The sequence below is a fragment of the Mercenaria mercenaria genome, chromosome 5 (assembly GCF_021730395.1).
Source record: "Mercenaria mercenaria strain notata chromosome 5, MADL_Memer_1, whole genome shotgun sequence".
In the NCBI taxonomy this organism is placed as follows: Eukaryota; Metazoa; Mollusca; class Bivalvia; order Venerida; family Veneridae; genus Mercenaria; species Mercenaria mercenaria.
Window position 1 is genome coordinate 54,033,771 of NC_069365.1, and position 23,042 is coordinate 54,056,812.

General features: G+C 33.7%; 1 protein-coding gene across 1 annotated transcript; it reads right to left on the reverse strand.

Annotated features, from left to right (window-relative positions):
- Positions 1 to 8,854: 8,854 nt before the first annotated feature.
- LOC128557056 (methyltransferase-like protein 27) lies at positions 8,855 to 21,184 on the reverse strand. Its single transcript, XM_053543595.1, has 7 exons — positions 21,169 to 21,184; positions 18,239 to 18,351; positions 15,770 to 15,918; positions 12,747 to 12,875; positions 11,260 to 11,395; positions 9,412 to 9,504; positions 8,855 to 9,122 (listed from the first exon to the last, which is right to left on the reverse strand). The coding sequence occupies exons 3-7, from the start codon at positions 15,872 to 15,874 to the stop codon at positions 8,932 to 8,934; spliced, it is 654 nt and encodes a 217-aa protein (XP_053399570.1). The 5' UTR covers positions 15,875 to 15,918; positions 18,239 to 18,351; positions 21,169 to 21,184; the 3' UTR covers positions 8,855 to 8,931.
- Positions 21,185 to 23,042: the final 1,858 nt, after the last annotated feature.

Sequence of the window (23,042 nt, forward strand, 5' to 3'; positions counted from 1 at the left end):
GTCTGTTGTAAATCACAGCACTAGAAATGTTTATAGTTATAAGCTCTGTGGAGGGATTCAGTGGGAGAGACCGTCTAGTGGTAAAGATGTTGTCAGATCAAAAGGAAGGTCGTTGGTTCAAACAACGTACAAAGGTTAATCTACCAGTGCTGTTTTCAATAATGAACCTTCTTAATGAACCTCAAAATGTAAAGAATGTTTAAATAATAATTTGATATAATTTAATACTAAAATTAGTTTTGTTTACCTGAGTGATATTAATGTTCACACTTAAAAATCCCGTAAATGAGATTTTTAAACAATTTCCCCCTTTTAGGGCCTCATTTATGTCATTTGTCCGTGTCCTATATATTCAATGTGTATAAAATGTAACTAAATAAATATTATAACAATAATATTTACTTATTTAGGTTATAAATTAACCTTTTGGACATGGTTTTCAAAAATATATGATTAAAAAAATAAAATAAAGGGTCCCTTTTTGGGGCCTCATTTTAAGCTACTTAAGGTTGGCGAACTGCGTGTCTCCTTTTTTTTGGATTCAGCATACTTCAAAATAGTTGTATACGAAGTTTGGTGCTTTCTTCACAAAAGGAAACATCTTTTCCTATAACCTACTCACTATAAGTAATGTATTGCATATATAAGCACTTCATCGAATTGCATTTCCATTGTTCTTATCCGATAAAAGCTAGATAAATATCGGTTTCAAGACACTATATTTAGAGGCCAAAATGTCTCAAATTGTACAGCTAGGAAGACCTGTTCTGTATCATCTACAAATGACGGACCAATAACGTATATTTGTCTGCTAATATCTTGGGAAAATGTGACTTCTGATGGCATGTTTTGTTAATGCTCGGATATTAGTATAAAACTGTTCCTTAGGATCGAACATAAAATTTAAAAGGGGCTGTCGCCTTCTAGGGTTCCTCATTACAGTACAATGGGGTCAAAGGTCAAATAAGTGCATTTACAAATAAACTGTGCTGCTGTGCACTCGTTTTATTTTCATATACCATCTAAATTGGTTTAAATACTGTGTCTCAACGCCCTTTAGTATTTTGTAAATAAAACTGAAGATAATATATAAAATATATATTTAATATAATATATAATATTATATAGAATAATATATATCTGGGAAAATTCTGTGACATTTTTTATGGGGGGAGGGGTATCTTATTGAACTGTCATGTCACAAGGAATGTACGCACAATTGATTTGCTGTTATGTTTATTTAATTGAACTGGTCATTAAACAATGTGTCCAATTTTCATTCAAATCTGTCAAAATCCGGCAGACATAAAAACAAAAGTCAGGTGTGGAGTTAGAAAAATTGTTGAGCAAATGATTATAAAATGACACCGCAAATGCATTTCTTGCATTTCAGGCAGCAATAAAAGCTTTGAACTGACTATAAAAAAGAATATTTACATATTGTACACCTTTTGAGAAATGTGTGAGAAAGAGAAAATATGATAGGTTTTGAGGAAGAAGACTACAGCGGAAAATGAATTACATATAAATGTATAAAATTCTCATGTAAATAGTTAAAATTACTTTACTGTCATGTATAAAAACAAGTATTTTAGATCAATCAGTAGAGCGCAGATCTAAGGATCGCGGGTTCGTGAGTTCGATCCCCGGGAGAGGTGAATGTTCTCCATGATGATTTGATAATAGACATTGTCAGGAATACTTTCGGCAGTTACTTGCGGGGAAAAGGCTACTACTTGTAGAGACTTCAGAATACTAATTAGGTTAATTGACCGCCGTTAAATGACTGAAATACTGTTGAAAGTAACATATATAATATTATATGGAATCCTTCTCCAGCTCCTAAAGAAATGATTTCAAATCTGGTGATGATTCATTATATGATATATATCTATGTTAATTTGTCCACGCGGTGATGGTTAAATAGGATCATTTTAGAAGAATAACTGAATTGGTCACAACATAGGTTTACACAGCACATGTACGGTAATTAACTAAACAGAACAGATCTGTAGGATTTCAACAAGTTAATCTATACACTATTCCTTTGATTTTCTGTAATATAATTCTTTTTTTTTTACTATCGGTCAAGCATTTATCATCATATTTTATGTATTTGCAATTAAGTAGCACATTTCAAGAACTAGATTTTCTATCACCGAAGCTTTTAATTCGACTGCATCATTTTATTCTAAAAATTCAGCACGCTATTTCTGTTTTCATCCTTTTTATCTCTGGCTTTACTTTTACACTCTCACTTCCTGTTCAAAACAAAGTTGAAAACGATTCAGATCGTAACAATATACAGATCTGACACTTGATTTCAGACAGGATGTCCTTGATAACATTGTGAAAACAAAGCTTGTGTCTTGACACTGAAACATTAGCCATTCATATATTTTACAAATAAAAATGTAAAAATAAAGATATAAAAACATCAGAAGGTTGCTCTATAATTTTTTATAATAGAAATATTAAGGCTCATTCACTGAAGTGTTGAAGATATACCTTCCGATATTTTCATGATTACTGACAGATGATGGTTCAGCTAATCAAAATGATGAAACATGGTGGTTCGATAGTTAACAAGAGATATGCAATGCGTAAAAATAACTTCCTGCAGGATGAGAAGAGCATGAAGAAGAGATTTGAAATTCAAAACGATAGATTTATAATGAACAAATAATGCCGATTGAATAAGTCAGGCTGAGACATCTATAGCTTGTGAAGTGTTTTGGGCTTTATTCATTTTTTATATAAGGATAAGAAATTATTTCTATATAAGGGTATTTCATTCTAACATTCCGCACTGAATTTAATTGACAATGTATTTATTTCAACAGTTTAAGGCTACAATAGCGTTAGCTCACATTTGTTTATTTTATAACATCAGTAGATTCCTCCGTGATACATTGGTAAGGTTTTCTACCCGGTTCTATCACTAACCAATCACTCGGAAATCTAAAGTTTTTGTAACAGGAAAACAAATATACTTTGCCCCTATATTCACTGTCACAAAGATCATACTAATAACATTCGATATACTATCAAATTCACTGACCATTATCAAGCCTTTTTGAAGATATGACATCTAAAGAACCGACATGAACAAATATTTACAAAATTGTAGATACAAATGTTTTTAAAACACTTGAAGAGCGGATACCAGTTCTTATAATAGCCTAATGTTAATGCGCAAAGAAATAATTTTTAGCTGATTAAAAATATGAAAAGGACTATAATTTTCATGCTGATGGAATAAAAACATAACAAAAAGAAACACCAAAAAAACATAACATTTGCAGTTATCTAATATTTATATTTACACTTTGATATCGCTTGATTTTTATGCATAGGTAGTATTTCTAAACGCCCATACATTCATGAAATTGCTACAGCACATGCATAAACCACTGGAAGAGAGATTTGATTGACAGCATAGACCATTTTAGATAATGCTTGAGAGAATTTGCACATTTCATACTATCTCATAAACAGACTTAATCAAACCGAGTTTGCTATTGTTACGTCCTTGATTTCTATGCTTTTGAAGGAATCTTTAGATCGTTCAACAGTTAGTACAGACAAACTATGTTCGCTAGAGCTCAACGGGACAAGCACAATGTGTTCGAGATATCAGTAGTACAAGCCAACGTGAAGTATACATTATAAAGACCTATACATTATAAAGACCTGACACTGAGTTCGAGCTAAAAGTACTACCCGTTAATTGGATAATCCGAATTCGAGCAAACGAAGTTTGACTGTACTAGTCTTTATAAAATACGCGCCATAGAATTTTTCTACCTGTACTGTTCATACAGACAATCAACCAGGTAACCAACCATCCATTTTAGAAATTGTTAGCCAGAAAACGGAAATTTAAAAAACATGTGAAAATTCCAAAATTGAACAAAATATCAGAGCGTACGAAAAGTTAATAGAAATAACTTTAGTCGTTTTGAATTTTGCCAGTCTCAAATGCAATAAATCTATTTGAAGTAATTTTTTTTTACTTTTTTTAAGTTTATAATAAAAAATGCACTTATTGACCTTTGACCTTGTCCTGTGACCTTTCATGACCCTTAGAAGGCGACAGCCCCCCTGAAAAGTTTCCAATATTTACAAAGTTAACAATGAACATGGCTGTCGGGCATTAACAAAAAATGCCATCAAAGGCAATTTCTAGGCTTCTTTTTTGGATATATAGGCAGACTATATATAAATGGTAAATGGTAAAACAATATTAACATCAAATCTGCCCACACATAACTAACTTGGCAAATAAATCATTTTAAATCCCCGCATATATCATAATTGCAAGCAAATTGATATTAAGATAAATATCGTAAGTTTTAGCGAAACATGACCCCTTGAATGTTTATGTGGCACACTTCAATAACCCTTTGATAAGTTCTTTTTACATATCATCCACTAAGTAAAGTGGAAAATTAATATACGTCAAACTCTTTCAATAAAGATATACTCCAAAATAACTTCGAGGTCACAAATGTAGACCCCTTTCATTTGATTTGATAGATTATCATATAAAACACAAGGTTAAAGATCCAGTAGGGAAATGGCACGTTCCAACAATGCAGTCTCCTCACACTTAAACAATAAAGCAGTGTGTGCATGGATGTATACATGATTAATATATGCAGTTCACACCACATGATAAACATATGCACCTCACACCTCAATAAAAAACAGTGTATGTATGGATGTGTACATGTTTAACATATGCACCTCACACCTAAACCATAAAGAAGTGTATGTATAGATGTATTTATGATTAACATATGCACCTCACACCTAAAACTTAATCAGAGTATGTATGAATGTGTACATGTTTAACATATGCACCTGACAGCTTAACCATCCATAAAGCAATATGTATGGATATGTACATGTTTAACATATGCACCTCACAGCTTAACCATAAAGTAGTATGTATGGATTTGTACATGATGAACCTAACAACTTAACCATAAAGCAGTAGGTATGGATGTGTACATGTTTAACATATGCACCTGACAGCGTAACCATAAAGCAGTAGGTATGGATGTGTACATGTTTAAAAAAATGCACCTGATAGCTTAACTATAAAGTAGTATGTATGGATGTGTACATGATTAACATATGCACCTTGCATCTCAATCATAAAGTAGTGTAAATATGGACGTGAACATATGCACAGAAATCCGAAGATAGAAACGCCTGAACGCACAAATATATAACTACCATAATTTGTAGAGGAGTATTCATTTCGGTTCGAGTTATAGATCGTATCTTGACATTAAAAAGACGACGTACAGAACGCAACTTTAAGCAATGTCAATTAAAGATAAAGGTCTTAAGATGAGATGAAATGTCAGATTGGTAGGTTTTCACATCAGTAGAGAGGTCAGCGTATGACGTATTAATGTATTTACTATCTGACTTCATGTAAATGACAGGTGTTTTCAAAATGCCGGTAAAAGCTCTTTACAAAGTTACTATTGAAGAAATTGATGTTTAGATATACATATTGGATATCAAATTAACAGTTAGCCCTAAAAGTTGATTTAAATCAATATATTTCAACATAGGTGGTAACGTTTAAATATTGACTTATTTGTTGCAACACCGTTATTATGCGCCGCCATTTTGGAAGTTACTGTGACGGTGGGTTTCTTGGAAAAGCTGTCAAATTCTTAGTTTTGATTGGATTCTGAATCTGATCACGCGCACTTGTTGGAGAAGGAAGCGCCCTCTGTCGGAAGTTTTTTTTTAATAAAAATAAACAACAGAAAAACCACAGCATGCGGTCAAAATTGCCTTATTTTGGTCAGCTTGAAAAGCAAGGAAATAGCGAATAGAAAAGCCTGGAAAAGAAATAAGTAATGATTTAACGCCTTAAGTCGATAAAAATGCTTGTTTTGTCCGATTTAGGTGAGGCGCAAGCTGGCGCAAGAAGTTTAAAGTTGGCATGTACGTTCCCGCAAAAACCGGAAGTGATTTTTTGTGACATCGTAATCTGTTTTCGCGATGTAAACAAAACACTGAAAGTTGTTAAATTTGATAAATTTAGGCTTTCATTGTAACTTTTACATAATATAAGTAGTAAATTTTACAAAGGAAGTACTTTACACCGTGAATATTACTGTTTTCAAAAATAATGTATTTATGACACTGCTGTTTTGCATATGAATTTTATCGTTTCCATTATTTCCAATCCCTTATTTGTTCTTTATCTTAGCACAACATTCAGTATAGATGTCTTAACAATATTATACAGCTGTGCAAGGCTATCCAGAGTTTAGAATGCACACCTATGAAAGTGCCAGGTTGTGATACTTGTTCGTATATTTGAATCAGAGGGCTTAATGTTTCAAACCATTGTCCTTGACTGTAACTCTGAGAGCTTACAACTCACACCATTGACTCACAAAATGTTATTCCATTTACAGTAAGATGAATTATGATTTTAATATTTGCATTATGAATTTTCATTAGTCCAACTAAATTGGCGCGATCCTAAGAAATATTGACATTTTTTTCTTCTTTTTTTTTCATATGGGCAAAATCGCCATTCGTGTCCAGTCAAAAGACAAAAATCGTTGAAGCAATTTCCGGTGAAATTTTCATCGCTGTCGACGCTTTACATGCTATTGGTTTCAATTAAATGCCGATTATTTCACATATTGGCCATAAATTCAAAGAAAACTTATATATATCGAAACAAAATTCAATTCCTGATTAATTTATGTAAAAAATATCAAATAATATCCAAAATTACAAATTTTCTAGTGATTAACATTTACCTTGTCTATACAAGTGATAAAACTGGTAACTTTACATGGCTTAGAATTGTGATTTATGTTCTATTAATTTGGTCATTCAAGGTTTTGACGTTTAGATTGCCTGTCACAAATATAAACAATCTTGAACGTTGAATTATTTTGACTAACATTTTCATCTCAAGATTGATATGTATATTTCTTATTTAATTCAATACAGTAACTGTCCATCTTTCAAGTAGCTGAATAAAGCACATACTGAATTCCTGTATAAAACATTGAAATAAAAAGGTAATTTTATTTTTTAGCTTACCTAAGCAATGCTAGGGTGTTTGTTTCTGATCGCTCGATGTCTGGCGTCCGTCTGTCTTCTGTCAACATTTAGCTTGTGTATGCGATAGAGGCCGTATTTTTCAACTGATCTTCATGAAATTTAGTCAGAATGATTGCCTTGATGAAATCTAGGCCGAGTTTGAAAATGACCCATCTGGGGTCAAAAACTAGGTCACTAGGTCAAACCAAAGAAAAACCTTGTGTAAGCGATAGAGGCTGTATTTTCAATTAATCTTCATGAATATTGGTCGGAATGATTAACTTGATGAAATCTAGGCCGAGTTCGAAGAAGGGTTATCTAGGGTCAAAAACTACACTAGGTGAAATCAAAGAAAAAACTTTTTTATCGGAAAAAGGTTGTTAAAATATGGGTCATCTTGGGTCAAAAAGTAGGTCTCTAGGTTAAATCAAAGGAAAACCTTCTGTATGCGATAGAGGCTGTATTTTTCAATTGATCTTCATGAAATTAGGTCAGAATGATGGCCTTGATAAAATCTGGGTTAAATACGAATATGGATCATATGGGGTCAAAAACTAGGTCACTAGGTCAAATCAAAGAAAATACTTCTTTATACTCAAGATGTTTGCTCCAATTTTTTAATGAAAATTGGTCAGAATATTTTTTTCCATGAAATCACTAGGTCAAACATGTTTACGCTGTTATGGTGAGTTATGGTTTGTTCTCAGGTGATCGACCTAGGCTAGGGCCATCTTGTCCCTCTTGTTTTATTATTTGTATATTATTTTAATAGTTGTTCATGTAAATGGTATGTTATTGTTAAGAATGCAATTAAGCTATAAATTTATCTTTTTTAGTCATACAAATGACACTTTTCATGTCGGCAGAAAGGGACAGAATTATAAAAAATTGAAGTGTTCATAATTTTTTTATCATTTGTCAGATTTTAATGAAATATGTACCATTGTGTTTCTTATTCCAGTGCCGTTCCAATGAGGTATAATACTTGTGTATTTTACGACTTTAAAAAAATAGTCTGACCTCCCTAACATCAGTTCGTTTTCGAAACAGTTATAGGAATTTCATTTAACTTGACACACATGCTTGTAATAATGAAGTCATATACATGTCGACGTAGCCCAGTCGGCAATTATTTGTTAGGGTTCGTGATGCCGTCTGGCCGTATAGATAACTGCAAATAAGTAAATATCCTAGATATTTATTATCATATATATTATGATACACAAACGTAACGATATAATCCAATGTCAAGATCTCAAGTGCCCAAAAAATATATAAAATATTATACATAAGGTTAAAATACATGTATATATGGTAATGACGTAACAAATCTAGGCTTTGTGTACAGATTCCGGGTAAACAGGTAAGTATATGAAAAATAGCTTATGTTTGAGCCATATTACTAACTTAAACTCTGAAATGATACTTTATGGTTAACAGAATGTAACAAAAGTATAACTAACCTGCAAATAAGTAAATATCCTAGATATTTATTATCATATATATTATGATACACAAACGTAACTATATAATCCAATGTCAAGATATCAAGTGCAATGGAGCATCGCACAATATACTCGAAGATCGGAGACTTAGTTACGGGTGACAGGTTAGTAATTGTTAGTACAGGCAGAAGTAGAGGAAAGTATATAGGGCAATAACGGGACTCTTGGTCAAGGTGAAGAATGAATAACAGGTAGTACATCTGATATTTAGAGTTCATATAGATTCAAATACAATGTGACAACAATTACAAGGCCAATTATCAAATTTTATTAGTATAGTACACTAGTCTGAATCACAACACCATGAGTTGTCTTTTATTGTCCCATAAATTTATATACAACTCTTCTTCATTTTAAAGATAACGCCATCTCTGTCAAAGGAATAGTTTGCCACCTCACGGTGTTCAAGTATTTCAACCTTGTCTTCACTTTCGAGCTTTGCAACGAATGTTTCTAGGTTGTCGATATCCTCGCCGCCGCGATCTACAAACTCTTTCCTTACTATTAGTATAATAAATCCACCTGAAAAAGAAACAATCTTGGAAAAAAATGTTTATCTGGAGGGGTGAGTGAGGGAGGGGACGGATATTATTATATAAAATGTCAGTTGTTGAACAAACTGAGAGAAGTCTAAAAAGGTGAAATTCGGAGGTATATTTTTTCTGCTTTTGGGATACGAAACACCCATGAGTAAAGGTGTAACAAGTACACCGTAGAAAATATACTTTGCGTATTGTAACTCCGACAGACGGTACTTTTTGCGTAATGCATTATATTTTGGCTACATGAATAAAGTTATCAAAGAAATTACCTGGCTTTACGATACGTATCATTTCAAATATTCCGGATAAGGGTATATGATTCTCGCCCATTCCTCCGGATACAACTAAACAATCGTATACGTCTGTAAAATGAACTAGAATGTGTCTGTAGGACACAGGGTGTGCCCCCCACTGGTACATTTGTCACAAATAAGGGGAAATAATTCAAATGTTTGCAGTCTTAATGAGGTATAGCCTAAACAAACATTTTATGAAAAGGATTCATTATTCTAGGCCATATACTTTTGAGCTAAGAGCATCACAAACAAAAAATCCACTATTTTGGCTATTTCAAGGGCCATAACTCTGTAATAAGCGCTAAGATTCTCAAGAAGAATGCCAAGTGTGCAAGGTAACATTATGATAAAGACTCTAGCAAGGTTTCATGAATTTACATCAAACACTTTTTCAGCTAGGCACATAATTAGGTGAAAATGTGCGTTTTTGACTATTTCAGGGGCCATAACTTTAAAAATAGGGAAAGGAGCCAGCCAAAAAATAAGAGGTGTGCAAGTTTATACCGTGATCAAGACTCATGCAAGTTTTCATCCATTTATATCATATACTTTTTGAGCTAGGTGCATCACAAGGTAAAAATGTGCATTTTTGACTATTTCAGGGGCCATAACTCTGCAAATAGGGGGCGGAGGCAGACAAAAAATAGGAGTTGCGCAAGTTCATATCATGATAAAGACTCATGCAAGGTTTAATAAATTTATATTGAATACTTTTTGAGTTAGGCGCGTCACAAGGTGAAAATGTGCATTTTGGACTATTTCAGGGGTCATAACTCTGGCTATAGGGGGCTGACCCAGATGAAAAATAGGAGGTGCGCAAGTTCATGTCATGATAAAGACTCATGCAAGATTTAATAAATTTATATTAAATACCTTTTGAGCTAGGCACGTCACAAGGTGAAAATGTGCATTTTTGACTATTTCAGGGGCATAACTCTGAAAATAGGAGGAAGACCCAGATGAAAAAAAAAAAGCTGCGCAAGTTCATATCATGATTAAGACTCATGCATGGTTTTATGAATCTATATCAAATACTTTTTGAGCTAGGCGTGTCACAAGGTGAAAATGTGCATTTTTGACTATTTTAGGGGCCATAACTCTGAAAATAGGGGGCGGAGCAAGACGAAAAATACGAGGTGCGCAAGTTCATATCATGATAAAGACTCATGCAAGGTTTCATCAATTTATATCAAATACTTTTTGAGCTAGGTGCGTCACGAACTTCGGACGGACGCACGGACAGGACTAAATCTATATGCCCCCACCACACATGGGGAGTGGTGGGGGGGGGGGGCACAAAAACACAAATAATAACTGGAACATTAGAGAGGTTTTAGATTTCACATTAACTCAGTCGTTAATGACATCTAATCACTTACCCCTCGTCGATGAGGGTTCGAAACCTTGCTTTATCTGAGGAAGCCATCCAGCTGGCTTACAGAAGTTCAGTGGTTCTACCCAGGTTTTGGTCAACGTCTGTAACAACGCCCGAAGAGGCACATTGGGGTTTTCCTCCACCTTCAAAATCTTGAAAATAACCGACCTAAATTATGTCGGTTTGACTCTACCCGCCCCCACCCTGCCAACAAATGTATTTGACAATTTTAGCACATTATATCTTTATATAGGAATTTACTACTCGTAGCATACATGTACTACGTAAGGTAGTTCTGCTCCTACCGTGATCCATTTTTTATACAATTTAGAATTTGATGGAATCCTGATTTTCAAAACTTCACATAAAAAAAAATACTAGCATTTACATTGTCTAAGTTGTCAGAGTTTATTATCGAAATAGTCAATAATTTAAAGGAAATATACCATCATCAATTGGCAAGGTAGTATGTCCGCAGAATTCTTTGTACAAGTTTTTGTAAAGACCTTTGTCCTGACACTGTTTCAGCATTCCATCAGAACCATCAAGACCGTCGATATCTTTAAAGCCATGAACTGCCAACTGAAAACGAAGACAAATAATAATGCAAAATAGAGTTGTTGTTTGATGTTGTTTTGCCATTTGCACAGCTTGCTTTCAATAGAATTTTATATTCATTCAATATTGCTTTATCTTACCGACTTCAGCCCTTGTATTGTGTACACTAGAAAAGTCTGTAAAATATTCCAGATACGCTAAAAAAACCTTTTCGAAACAATTCTATTATTTATAAGAAGATATATACCTTAAGAACAAAGCGAGTAAAATTTAAAAAAACAACAAAAAACATTGAATTTCTATGTCTTTCCAAAAAATGTACAATTTTTTATCCCCGTATTTATGTCTCCGGGTATATGGATGACTTCGTCACGCTCATGATTATAGTCAGAAAATGAGTAGAAAGATTAGCTTCTGATTATACTAAAGAGGGACCAGTATCAGAATACTGAAATATAGTTTTAATACATTCAGTAAGTATAATGACAGTGTAATCTTTTAAAATACAATGCATTTAACACTGTTATAACTACATTTTAAGTTAGATTTCCTGCACCAAAATTAAATACAACAGGGCAACGGTTCTTCATTTGTATTTTTATTTCAGTTGTACTTTTCAAAACACTGCTACTACAGTTATAAAATGCTAGAACAAAACCATATTTTACACAAAAGAATGGAATATTCATTGTCTAATATCTAATAAAGCAAAATTTTGCCGGATTAAGCTTCCTTTGATTCCGTTAAAAGTCAGTCAAACAACGACAGATTTAATATAACGTGATATCATTGCATTTAAGATAATTTATTTCATATATGTATTTTTAGTCATCGAAAAGATTTTGCCAAAATTTTAATAGGCTTAGATGAATCGAAACAAAATGCATGTTCGTGTATGCATTTAATTAAATAGTTTAGTTCCATGCTGAAATGTATACGTTCTTTTTGGAGGTATGTGTCACTGGGGAGGTACATTGGTCGGTTATAAAAGGTCATAGGGACCTGGTCAACACATATTTCAACATATATAATTCCATCGCAGTTTCATGTGTGTGAAAGGACACTCGCATTGTCCCAGCTATGTTTGTTCTCCACAATACAACATTACATTTAGCTCTTTTTCAGGAGTTGTAAAGACGCCAGAATTCGTTAAAGATGGAAATTTTCATAAAGATTTTTGTCATGAAACTTTTGTTCGTGAGTCTTGACTAGAAAAAGAATCCAGTAATCATAATTATAAGCCACGCCATGAGAAAACTCACATAGTGCGTTTACGACCAGCATGAATCCAGACCAGCCTGCGCATCCGCGAATGGTCGCAAGTGCTATATGTTGGTTTTCTCATGGTGCGGCACATATATTAAAAAAGTTTTACCTCCACTCCGACTCGACCAGTCCCACAAGCAATGTCTATAATTTTAATCCTGTCTCTGTCTTCTGGGAAGCATTTAGCCACCTCGTTAGCTGCAATTGTCGGACAATTATATATTCCTGGTTTCAAGTCCTGAATAATATATTATGTATGCATGTAAATATATAAAATAATCATAATGAACTAGATCTAATGGAAATTTGTTTGGGTGCAGATTTCATTTAGTATGATTTTTAAATAAATGCACATTTAGAGAAACTACTTTATCATTTTTGGTTGCGGGTTTATCCCGCTACCACAGTTAAGTGTATTTCTGACAATCATGTAGCATCTTTATTTGATTCCAAATCACAAAGGAATTGGTTCATGTGCTACACAGAGTAGTCCCATTCATGAACAATGCGGATGAATTATCAATGATCAAACGGTTCTTATTCATCCTCTATCCATTTACACTGGCCATTTAGATTATATAAGATCTGTCAATGATTAGGTATTCCAGCCCATGGTTACATCACTGACTTCCAGCTGTTCATGTAAGGTCAGGCAGAGTTTATCTTAGATATGAGGCACATTAGTTTTTGTTTCTTATACTATTATATTTATAGATTGGCATTTAAAATGAAAATAACTCTAGCAAAACCCGCAACCACCAGACATCCCAAGGGTTTGATTATTTGTTTATCATCGCAACAACTAGAAAGCAAATTCATGTCATATTTATAGGTTATTAGATTTGTATCTTGAAATATGCACGAATTCTGCAGCGAAAATATTGCGCGATTTTTTCTTAAGCCTGAGTACAATTGAAAATATCATCGTTAAAGAACTTTTAAACGCGACTACATACACGAAACTGACGTCACAAATGACGTCACACATCCGATATGAATTTTGGACGTCAATATGGAAAAATATTGACGTTTCAGGTTCCAGTGAAAGTTAACGTAGTTTATAAATGCGTATAGAGGGCTAATGATATGAGGTTATTTAACAGTGTTGAGTACAATCCTAAATTCTATTTGACTCGTACACAGCAGTAATAATCCATATTTGGACGAGGCGAATGCCGAGTCCAAATATGGATTATTTCTGCTGTGTACGAGTCCAATTGAATCCAGTATTGTACTCAGCACTGTTAAATTACATCTTTATTTCACGCTTTAAAAAGATAGGTGTAGAAAACAAAATTTCATACATTTTAATTCGTAAACCACAACACACATTAATTTAAAATACGTTCTTCTCAGATAACACATAGATTCTATACAGTTAGATCTACTCAAGGTGCCAAAAATTTCGAAAACAACTTTTCGTGAAATTTTGAACCGAAACCATAATAATTGGATAGGAAAACGTTCTAACTAAGAAATTGAGTGCTTCCACTAACATGTTTCGTTCACAAATAAGAAAGTTATCGTATTTAAATATAAAAATTACTGCTGTCGCTATATACAAGGGAAGTAATTCCCAAAATCGGAAGAGTTATCCCGTCCAATATGAAAAAGATATGGATTTTTGGGACTGAAGTCCAATATGAATAAAATATGGAGTTTGTGGATTGTAGATTTCGGATGTTACTATTATACTTAAGAAAATGTGACACACAGTACAATACTGGTTTCTATTGTATTGTCACGTGATAGAAAGAAAAAGTTCCAATTGGTTAAAAATATATAGGTCTAGGTGTGAAATAATAAACTTTATGCTTCCAAAAAATAATACTGCAATTTAACTCTTATTCTAACACAATCCGCAGCAATTGCTATATAAACATAAAGCAAAATCGCCTATACATGAATTTACGATAAAATATGGTTGGCCGTTACATTTCACCCCTACGATTGTGACATAAGAAATTCTACTTCTGTTCCATTACATCCGAATTATTTCAGGGCCAAACGTTTGAAAACAACATTTCAAAAACATAATTATGATAAAAAGTCATACTGACTGATGTGTCGGACCGTAAAACACGTTTTGATCCCTACGAGCGAATTCAATTAGCTCAATTATGTTTCAGCGGTGACGTCATAAATGTATGACATAAAGTATGACGTCATAGTGATGTGACGTCATATAAAAGTTATGCTTGTAACTCGTAACGCAGCAACTTACCTAATTTGATTATTCTGTTTATAAATAATTTGCGAGTTGTTAGATAACTAGTTTATGAAAACTTCTCAAAATTCTAATAAAAAAGGAACAAATATCTATACGTTCCACTGGTTATGCAACACTTTCTAACCATGGGCGGTAAATTGTAACTGCATATGATCCGAATGACGTATTCTACACTGGAAATGTCGTACTGTAAAATACGAATTATTTGCGTTGTTAGAATCGAAATAATAAATATGTTCCAATAATTTTATCAGTTAATAAAATATGAGCATTCGTTCGGATGCGAATAATTAAACCACTCGTGCTACGCACTCGTGATTTAATTATTACGCATCCGAACTCTGCCCATATTTTATGAACTGATAAAATATAGGAACAGATTTATTATTTCTTAAACATAGTAGATCTATTAAGTTTATTTCATTTGAAGTCAATAACGTTACCATATCGTTAGCATGCAAAATTTAAATCTTTATAACCATATCCTTGTGACTGGTTAGATTTTATCACAAACACATGGAAATTAATACGAGGAAAAAACAAAATAACTGTTATTTACCTAAATGTGACGCAAAAACTAGTGATACTGATGCATAACATTGCAGTTGTTAGGACATTGGGTAGTATACTGTAACGTTGTTCCTAACGTTACGTTAATAATTTAAGCTCAGCAGGCGGTTAAGACAAAAGTCATAACGGCTAACACGCATTGTAAACAAAAATGCAAAAACAGTACCATTACGTTGCTATATGTAGCAACATAATCATTAAAACTTAATGATGTTTTTATATATATATTTAAAGCAATAGGTTGGAAAAAAAATCACAAACGGTTACAATGAAGAATATATAAGAGAGAAATTCATTTGTTTTATTTTTTCAAAATCATTAATGTCCGATACCTGATCGTATTTTGTATTTTCAGCCCAGTTTGTATAATAATCGGCAACTTCTTCCGGTGACATGCCCCTCATGAGGGCCCTATATTGATCGATATACTTCGCCATATATCTCTCGTCTGTCTCCTCTGTTTTACTTGATTGCAAGAGATCTTTTAAAGAAATATAAACAGCATTTAATTTTCTACCGAAATGTTACACATTATTCGGTAGCAAGTTGACAGTATATAAATTCTGTAACAGAATTCGCGTAGAAATACAAAATGAACATACTTTTTGCTTGTACATTTACTACATTTATGTATATGAGCAACTTTTTCCTACGACATGGACTATGTTAACGTATGCTTAAAATCTTATTAAAACCTTTAAAAGAACACCTGTAAGTGATAAACAAGTCTATATTATTAACAAGATTCCTTTAAGCATGTCAAAGTTATTGCCCGGACAAGATATCGGACATGACCTTTGACCTCCAAGTGTGACATTGACCTTTGCGATAGGAACCTGGGTTTGCGCACGACACTCCGTCTCGTTTAGATTAACATTCACGCCAAATATAAACAAGATTGCTCCATGCATGTTAAAGTGATTGTCCGGACAATCGAAGTCCGGACGCACGCACGGATAACGCACGCACGCACGCTAACGCATACGCACATACACCATTTGGCCCGCTCAACGATAATCTACAAAAGACATTTGCAATGTTCAGTACTCTAGGAACAGAAACATACGATCAATGCTTTGTATCACAGTTATAAACCATTTTTAAGGGGTTTTTTTTTCAAATATCAAAATTTTAGCACATGTACTTCGAAAGAATTTTTACTTTGTGCCGGTATATTGACTTGTTGTTCGATGACCTCTTATCTGAAAAGTATGTACATACATGAAATGAATTGGCAGTGAAATGTAACACTGATAATAAAATTTGGTAATTTACCAGTATGATGTATATAGTAAGATTAAATTCATTGTATATTTTTACTTTTTCTGCCTGAATAACGCAAATGGAAAAAGTAGTCTGACCCCATTTTTGAATTATCTCCCTTTATGTAAAAAGTTTGTCCGGAGCCTAAGTCCAAAACTGTAGAATGGATTGACTTGATACTTTACATATAGATAGAGGTCAGTTAGAGATATCGTAACATACCTGCTGCGGCGGGATAAGTATTACCACCTGACGTCGAAGAACATTATCTAACCTTATCATAACCACACTCGCATACAGTCAGTTGAAATCATGCAGGGAAACATTATTAACTTGGGTGTAAATTAAAATGTACTTACAAAATACTCGAAGTTTGAACAAATATTTTTTATATCCAATTTCGTCCGTAGCTTATATCCAAATAGAACCAAATTTTCACTTCGAAATATTCACAGTTTTAACACACCTACTGCGTTTAATAGATATTTGAACATTAAATTCAAACAAATAGAAATGCATCACTGAATATTTACATCAGCATTACATAAATTTACACCCGTTTGTGTGTGAATATCAGTGGTTTATTGTGTTGTGTCACGCGCTGATACAGTTAAGTTGTAATATTTACATCCATCTTTGAATAATTATTAAATTTACAAACATGCGTTTATTTACATATACTTTTTTGTATTTTATGAAACATGCTTTGTTGTGTTATTTTTTATCCATTTGTATCGTATGTGATGTAAGTGTACCAATATTTCAGCCTTCTAAAACTTAACATTTTCCGACCATTCATTCGTCTGATAATGGAATCGCATCGTCGGAATCATCATCCGACGGAACTGATATTTCAGGATCAGCATGGTAATAAATAAATATTTTCTTCATTTTAAGAAAGATCTCTGACCGACGAAATTATTTTACTCTTTTGAAATACAGTACGAAGGAAACACAGCAGAGATCGTCTTTTTATTTCATTTACATAACCGCATAGTTACAGACATTTATTTTAACAAGGGAACTTATTATTAGCACAACTAGTAATTATGACATCAAAGAAATAATAGCCAGTATGCAAAGTAATTTTGCTTTTGTCAAGATTATCAAAAATTAACAAGTAATTATCGCAGTCATCATGATCTCGGTGCCGCGACTATACTCGTCAATCGCCGTCCTGGGGAGTCCTGATAACGCGCGTATAATCGCATATCAACGCTACAGGGGTAGAAAATATAACGCCTATAGTCGCATTTCGGCCCCGGGTAGTTAAAAGATTGACTTTATAATTATATTTATAAAGGTCTTTAAGAGGAAGTGCAGTAACTAATAACCATAACTCTATATGACCCTGTTTTTTATTGATCCCCTACCCCCTTTTTATTTTGCTTCGGGGAACATCCATTGGTGTTACCGATTGCCTCGTTTATATTTGTTTTCTGTATGTTTGTCATCTCTTTGAACTAGAAAGTGCGCTTGAACGAGTTTAAACAGTTATTTTCGTTGTTAAAAACATTAACAAGAGCATAATTTTTTACATCTGCATACACAAGTTGTACAATCTGAGATGGCTGTTGCCGTTTTCGGACTTTTGGATGCGGGTGAAGGTCGTCTTCCTAAGAATAAGCAGAAATCACCTGCACACACAGACCTGAAATAATCAAAGCTAACATTAAACATTCAAATATTGGTTAGTTCTCTTGGAATATAAAAATAACCGTATCTGTTTATTTATGTGTTTTATCACTTAATACACAGCTAACAGCGGAGCCTCGGTTAGTGAAATCACGAGCCATTTTAGCTCGTCTGATTTTAAAAAAGAATCTATGAGGAGTCAGTGTTGGCGTCGGCAATGGATAAGATTTTTGTTTGGATTAACAGTTTCTAAAAAACAATAAGAGCTATAGCTTTGAGACTTTGAAAACTTGTTTATCATTATGAGATGAATAAGTAAGCCAAGAATCAGAACCATCACTTGCATTTTGTCAAAACTCTGGTCCTTGTTTCACTATTTAAAAGTAATATTTCTTGGTTAAAGTCATTGTTTAGGTCCACTTTTTCTCAAAACCTAGAAAAGCTATAGTTTTGAAACTTTGCAGCTTTGTTCATCATTATTAGTTGAGAAAGTTGTTAAAGAATCATTACTCTCACTTGCATTCTGCAAGAATTGTAGCCCTTTTTGTACTTGCAGCACACGTTAGTTTAAAGTCATGTTATATCCATTGTAGTTGCTAACATACCGTTTGCTTTAGCAAGAGAAATCATTCATATCTAAGCTATTATGAAAATATTATTAAACCAATTCACTCCCTTTTACAATCACATGTGATAAAACTAAGGTCGCTGCGATCAAGATAACGAAAACCCCGACTTAACTTGGCGATCAGCAAATTCCCACAATCCTCAAGTTGAAAAAGTGAGAAAAGAGACCGTAATATATACGTCCAATACCCTACCAGTAGCCTGGCTCCCTGGCTGCATGTTTATTTTATTTATAAATACTGCAAACATTTTATAAGTTAATAGTAAGCTCTAAAATAGCACCTATGTTCGGAGGCAGAGGCAACAAAAATGTCAATATAGAAAGAACCTGCTGGATTTACCTCCACAGAAATGAAGAAAACTTACATATGAGAAATTAAACAGAACAAACAGGGACGGGAGCCAGTCGACCCTACCAGATCTTTAACATTTTCTCCCCGGTTTTATATCGTGACACTTCTTCGTATGTGAAAAAAAGTATGGGCAAAAGTCCAGCAGGAAAAGCCACGTTCGAAACTTCCAGCCAACAAGATAGCATTCCATAAGGAACTACATGTATGAATTAATGTATATACGTGCAATTTAAGTGTATAATTAGAGTCATTCTATGTATTCATGTCAATAAACATAGCATGGTCATGCGCAATAGTCTGTATCCTTGTAAAGCTGAATGATAAATCTCAATGTTTACCTACCTAATATCCTATAAATCCATTTATTTAAGCTGTAAACTTTTATTTCACATGTTAAATGTTTAAGATATGTAAAGTATCTACAGGCTAATGTAGGTCGCACTCGAGATCTGTAAATTACGTCACTAAGTAGGTCATCTGAAGTAAACATTGGGATGTTTTGTTAACATTTACCACTGATAAAAAACATGTGCAGATTTATTAACTTACAAGACCCTGATCTTTATGATATTTTAGGTACTGATTAATATTGTATTTGTGCATTGATTTGGGGTAAAATCTTATTATGTTTCATTCAAGATTTCTTTAAAATTGTGATTTATTTACCGGCAGAATTCTGCCGGAGATTCTGCAGTCCTGCGGGATTCTGAGCTTTTCTGCGATTTTTACGCCGCTCGCTGGATTCTGCCAGGGAGGGGATAAAGGGTATATAAGCTCAGATTTCAGCAGAAGCTGGCAGAACAGTCAGGAAACCTGAAACCTATATTTAGTTTATTTGATTTAACTTATAAATATTTTGGCTTACATTTTTGCTATTTTTAGAACTGAAAAGACTAGATCAATCAATATTAAAGGATTTTACCTCAATGACACTTATGGTAATCAACTGATATCTATTATAGTATTATATACAGTTGCAGACTGTTGAAATTTGGATTTGAGTTATTTAGTTGATATATTTGAGGAGAATTAAATCTTTAACAAGATTTATACATGATTGAATCATTTACAAGAGTAAAATGTGATTGAAATAGAAATTTGTGTTGTTTTGATGTCAGTTTTATAAGAATTTCAAATAATGAAAACCTCCATATTACGCTACCGAAACCAACAAATTTTATAATACTCCCAAGGTCGCCACAATATATCACCTTAACTATGTCAGTATCAAAGAAAAATCAAAATTTAGAATAATCGTTATTATTTTGTCAAGGCATCGCGTAAGTCGCTGCACATATTTCCCACATATATTACTGAACACTTTAATAAGACCTATTTTTGAAAAGTATGTTAATATATTAGTTGCCTATGAAATCATTTTATGATAGTAGTATGGGTATGTTACTAGTTTAATGAACGAGTTAAGAATAAATTCATTTATTTTTTACAACTTGTTCTGCCTGAATAACGCAAATAAAAAAGTAGTCAAATTGAGAAAGAGCAAATATTTAAACGATATAGCATACATACTTCCGTTTTTTTTATGATGTTAAATCCTAGTTACCACGTATGGTTGTACAAAGGTCTACACAACCCTTGTTGACCACCTGTGACGTTATTTCTAACTGGCACGGTCCACTTGATGTGTTTTAGGGGAAATAATTCGGTGCGAAAAATGTGTGAGACTTCAGGCCCGAGCAGTCACCTTGGTATAACTATCGACCTTCCGTTAGCCTGCTAGATGGATTCCTCATATTAAAGAATTTTACACTGAACGTGAGGTTTCGAACCCACAGCGGTGAAGGGCATGTGAAGTCAGCGACCTCTTCAAAGTATATGTACAAGAAACATACCTATGTCTATGATATAGATATTTCCCTCCGATTTTTTTTTATATTTTGTAAGGCAGATGTATTATCCAACAAATCATTACGAATATATTTAATGTTTGATTCATGTTTTATCAAGTATAGCCGTCAATATGATCTTTTATGCATGAGCAATCATTCATATCTTTTTGCACATTAAGTCTTTCATCCATCGGACCGTTTGTACATTTACGTTCGATATAGTGTTAATTGTAAATGAGGTATTCATGCTAATTTTTCCAAAGATCTCATCCGTTACTCTTCACAATTGAAAGCTGGAAAGTCATCATAGGACATAAATTATGTTGAACTTATAGCTTTTGTTTCTAAGCTGTCTTAAAAAAATGCGAAATCTACCGAAAAAAAAACACATGTTCGAGTCGGGAATCGAACCCGGCCCATCTTGGAAACACATGCTTACGACATACAGTTTTATGATTTATGCAGTTTATCTCTGGTACCCCGTTAAAACTGCTTTTAAGTTTTGAATGGAAAAATTAGTAAAAGCAACTAATTCTCATGTGTTAACTAATAATAACGACGTGACGTATATAAACAATCGTGACCAAATAACGCGTTTTGACCTCTAGACAGTTCTTTTTTTTTATGTAAAGTCATATCCATATGAGTTCATGACAAAGCTCGTACATTTCACACCGTAATGTAAACTATCAAACTCGATTTATTTCGTCGATACGTACGCCGAAACGTCAAGGCGGAAAAATCTACAGAAACATTTGTTTTATTGAATTAGCCACCACAAAGTATAACAAGGAAATATGCTCTTTATGTATACTCAAAAGTGAAATGAGATCTATCAAACAGCCCTGAAAACCTCTAGCTCTTTACTTACAAAAAGGTCGCCGACTGTCCGGTCATGAGACGCTCACACAATGAGCCTGTGACATCAGTGGTAGGATACCGAGTATCAATTCGTCCTCCTTCAGTATAAACTCTTCGCATATCATCCTTGTAGTTAGAAACACAAATATATACGAAGTCAAGGAAAGTAAGTACGTGGTGCTGGAATTGTATCATGCTATTAGAAATATTAAAACAGTATGTACAAGTATTGTACATGATACATGTATTTATCAGCAAATTATTGTAAAAACTTTGTTTTAATATCCATTCACGTTATTGTCACAGAAACAATCTGATTATTTGAGTCAAATTACCAGTTAATATCACATTTCCATGAAACGTCCCATAAAGCTTAGACACTTTTCTTCTCCAATTAAATTTTAAAGAGAGCATCAAATTTGACAAATGAGCCGTGCCATGAGAAAACCAACTTAGTGGCTTTGTGACCAGCATGGATCCAGACCAGCCTGCGCATCCGCTCAGTCTGGTCAGGATCCATGCTGTTCACTAAAGGTTTCTCTAATTGCAGTAGGCTATAAAAGCAAACAGCATGGATGCGCAGGCTGGTCTGGATCCATGCTGGTCGCAAAGCCACTAAGTTGGTTTTCCCATGGCACGGCTCATATGTGTTTGTCGGCTGCCTCCTCTCAATCATTTCCAATTTGATGTCATGTTTACATTTGATAAAGAATGGACGGTCGGCCAACGGACTCCTCCATACATTTTAAACATTCTTTCCTCATCACGGCCAAATGGAAAATAACAAAGGTACTGTATAATCGACCTGAGATGATTAACCCCCACCAAACATGTTTGGGGTGGCTATATAGGAGTCAGTTTTGTCGCGTCCCGTCCCGTCCCGTCGCGTCACGAAAACTATTATCTCAGTTATTAATAAATGGATTTGATTCAAACTTAAAACAGATGTTCCACCTCATCATCCACATCATGTGACACAAGGTGCATAACTCTGACATCAATTCTTAATGAATTAT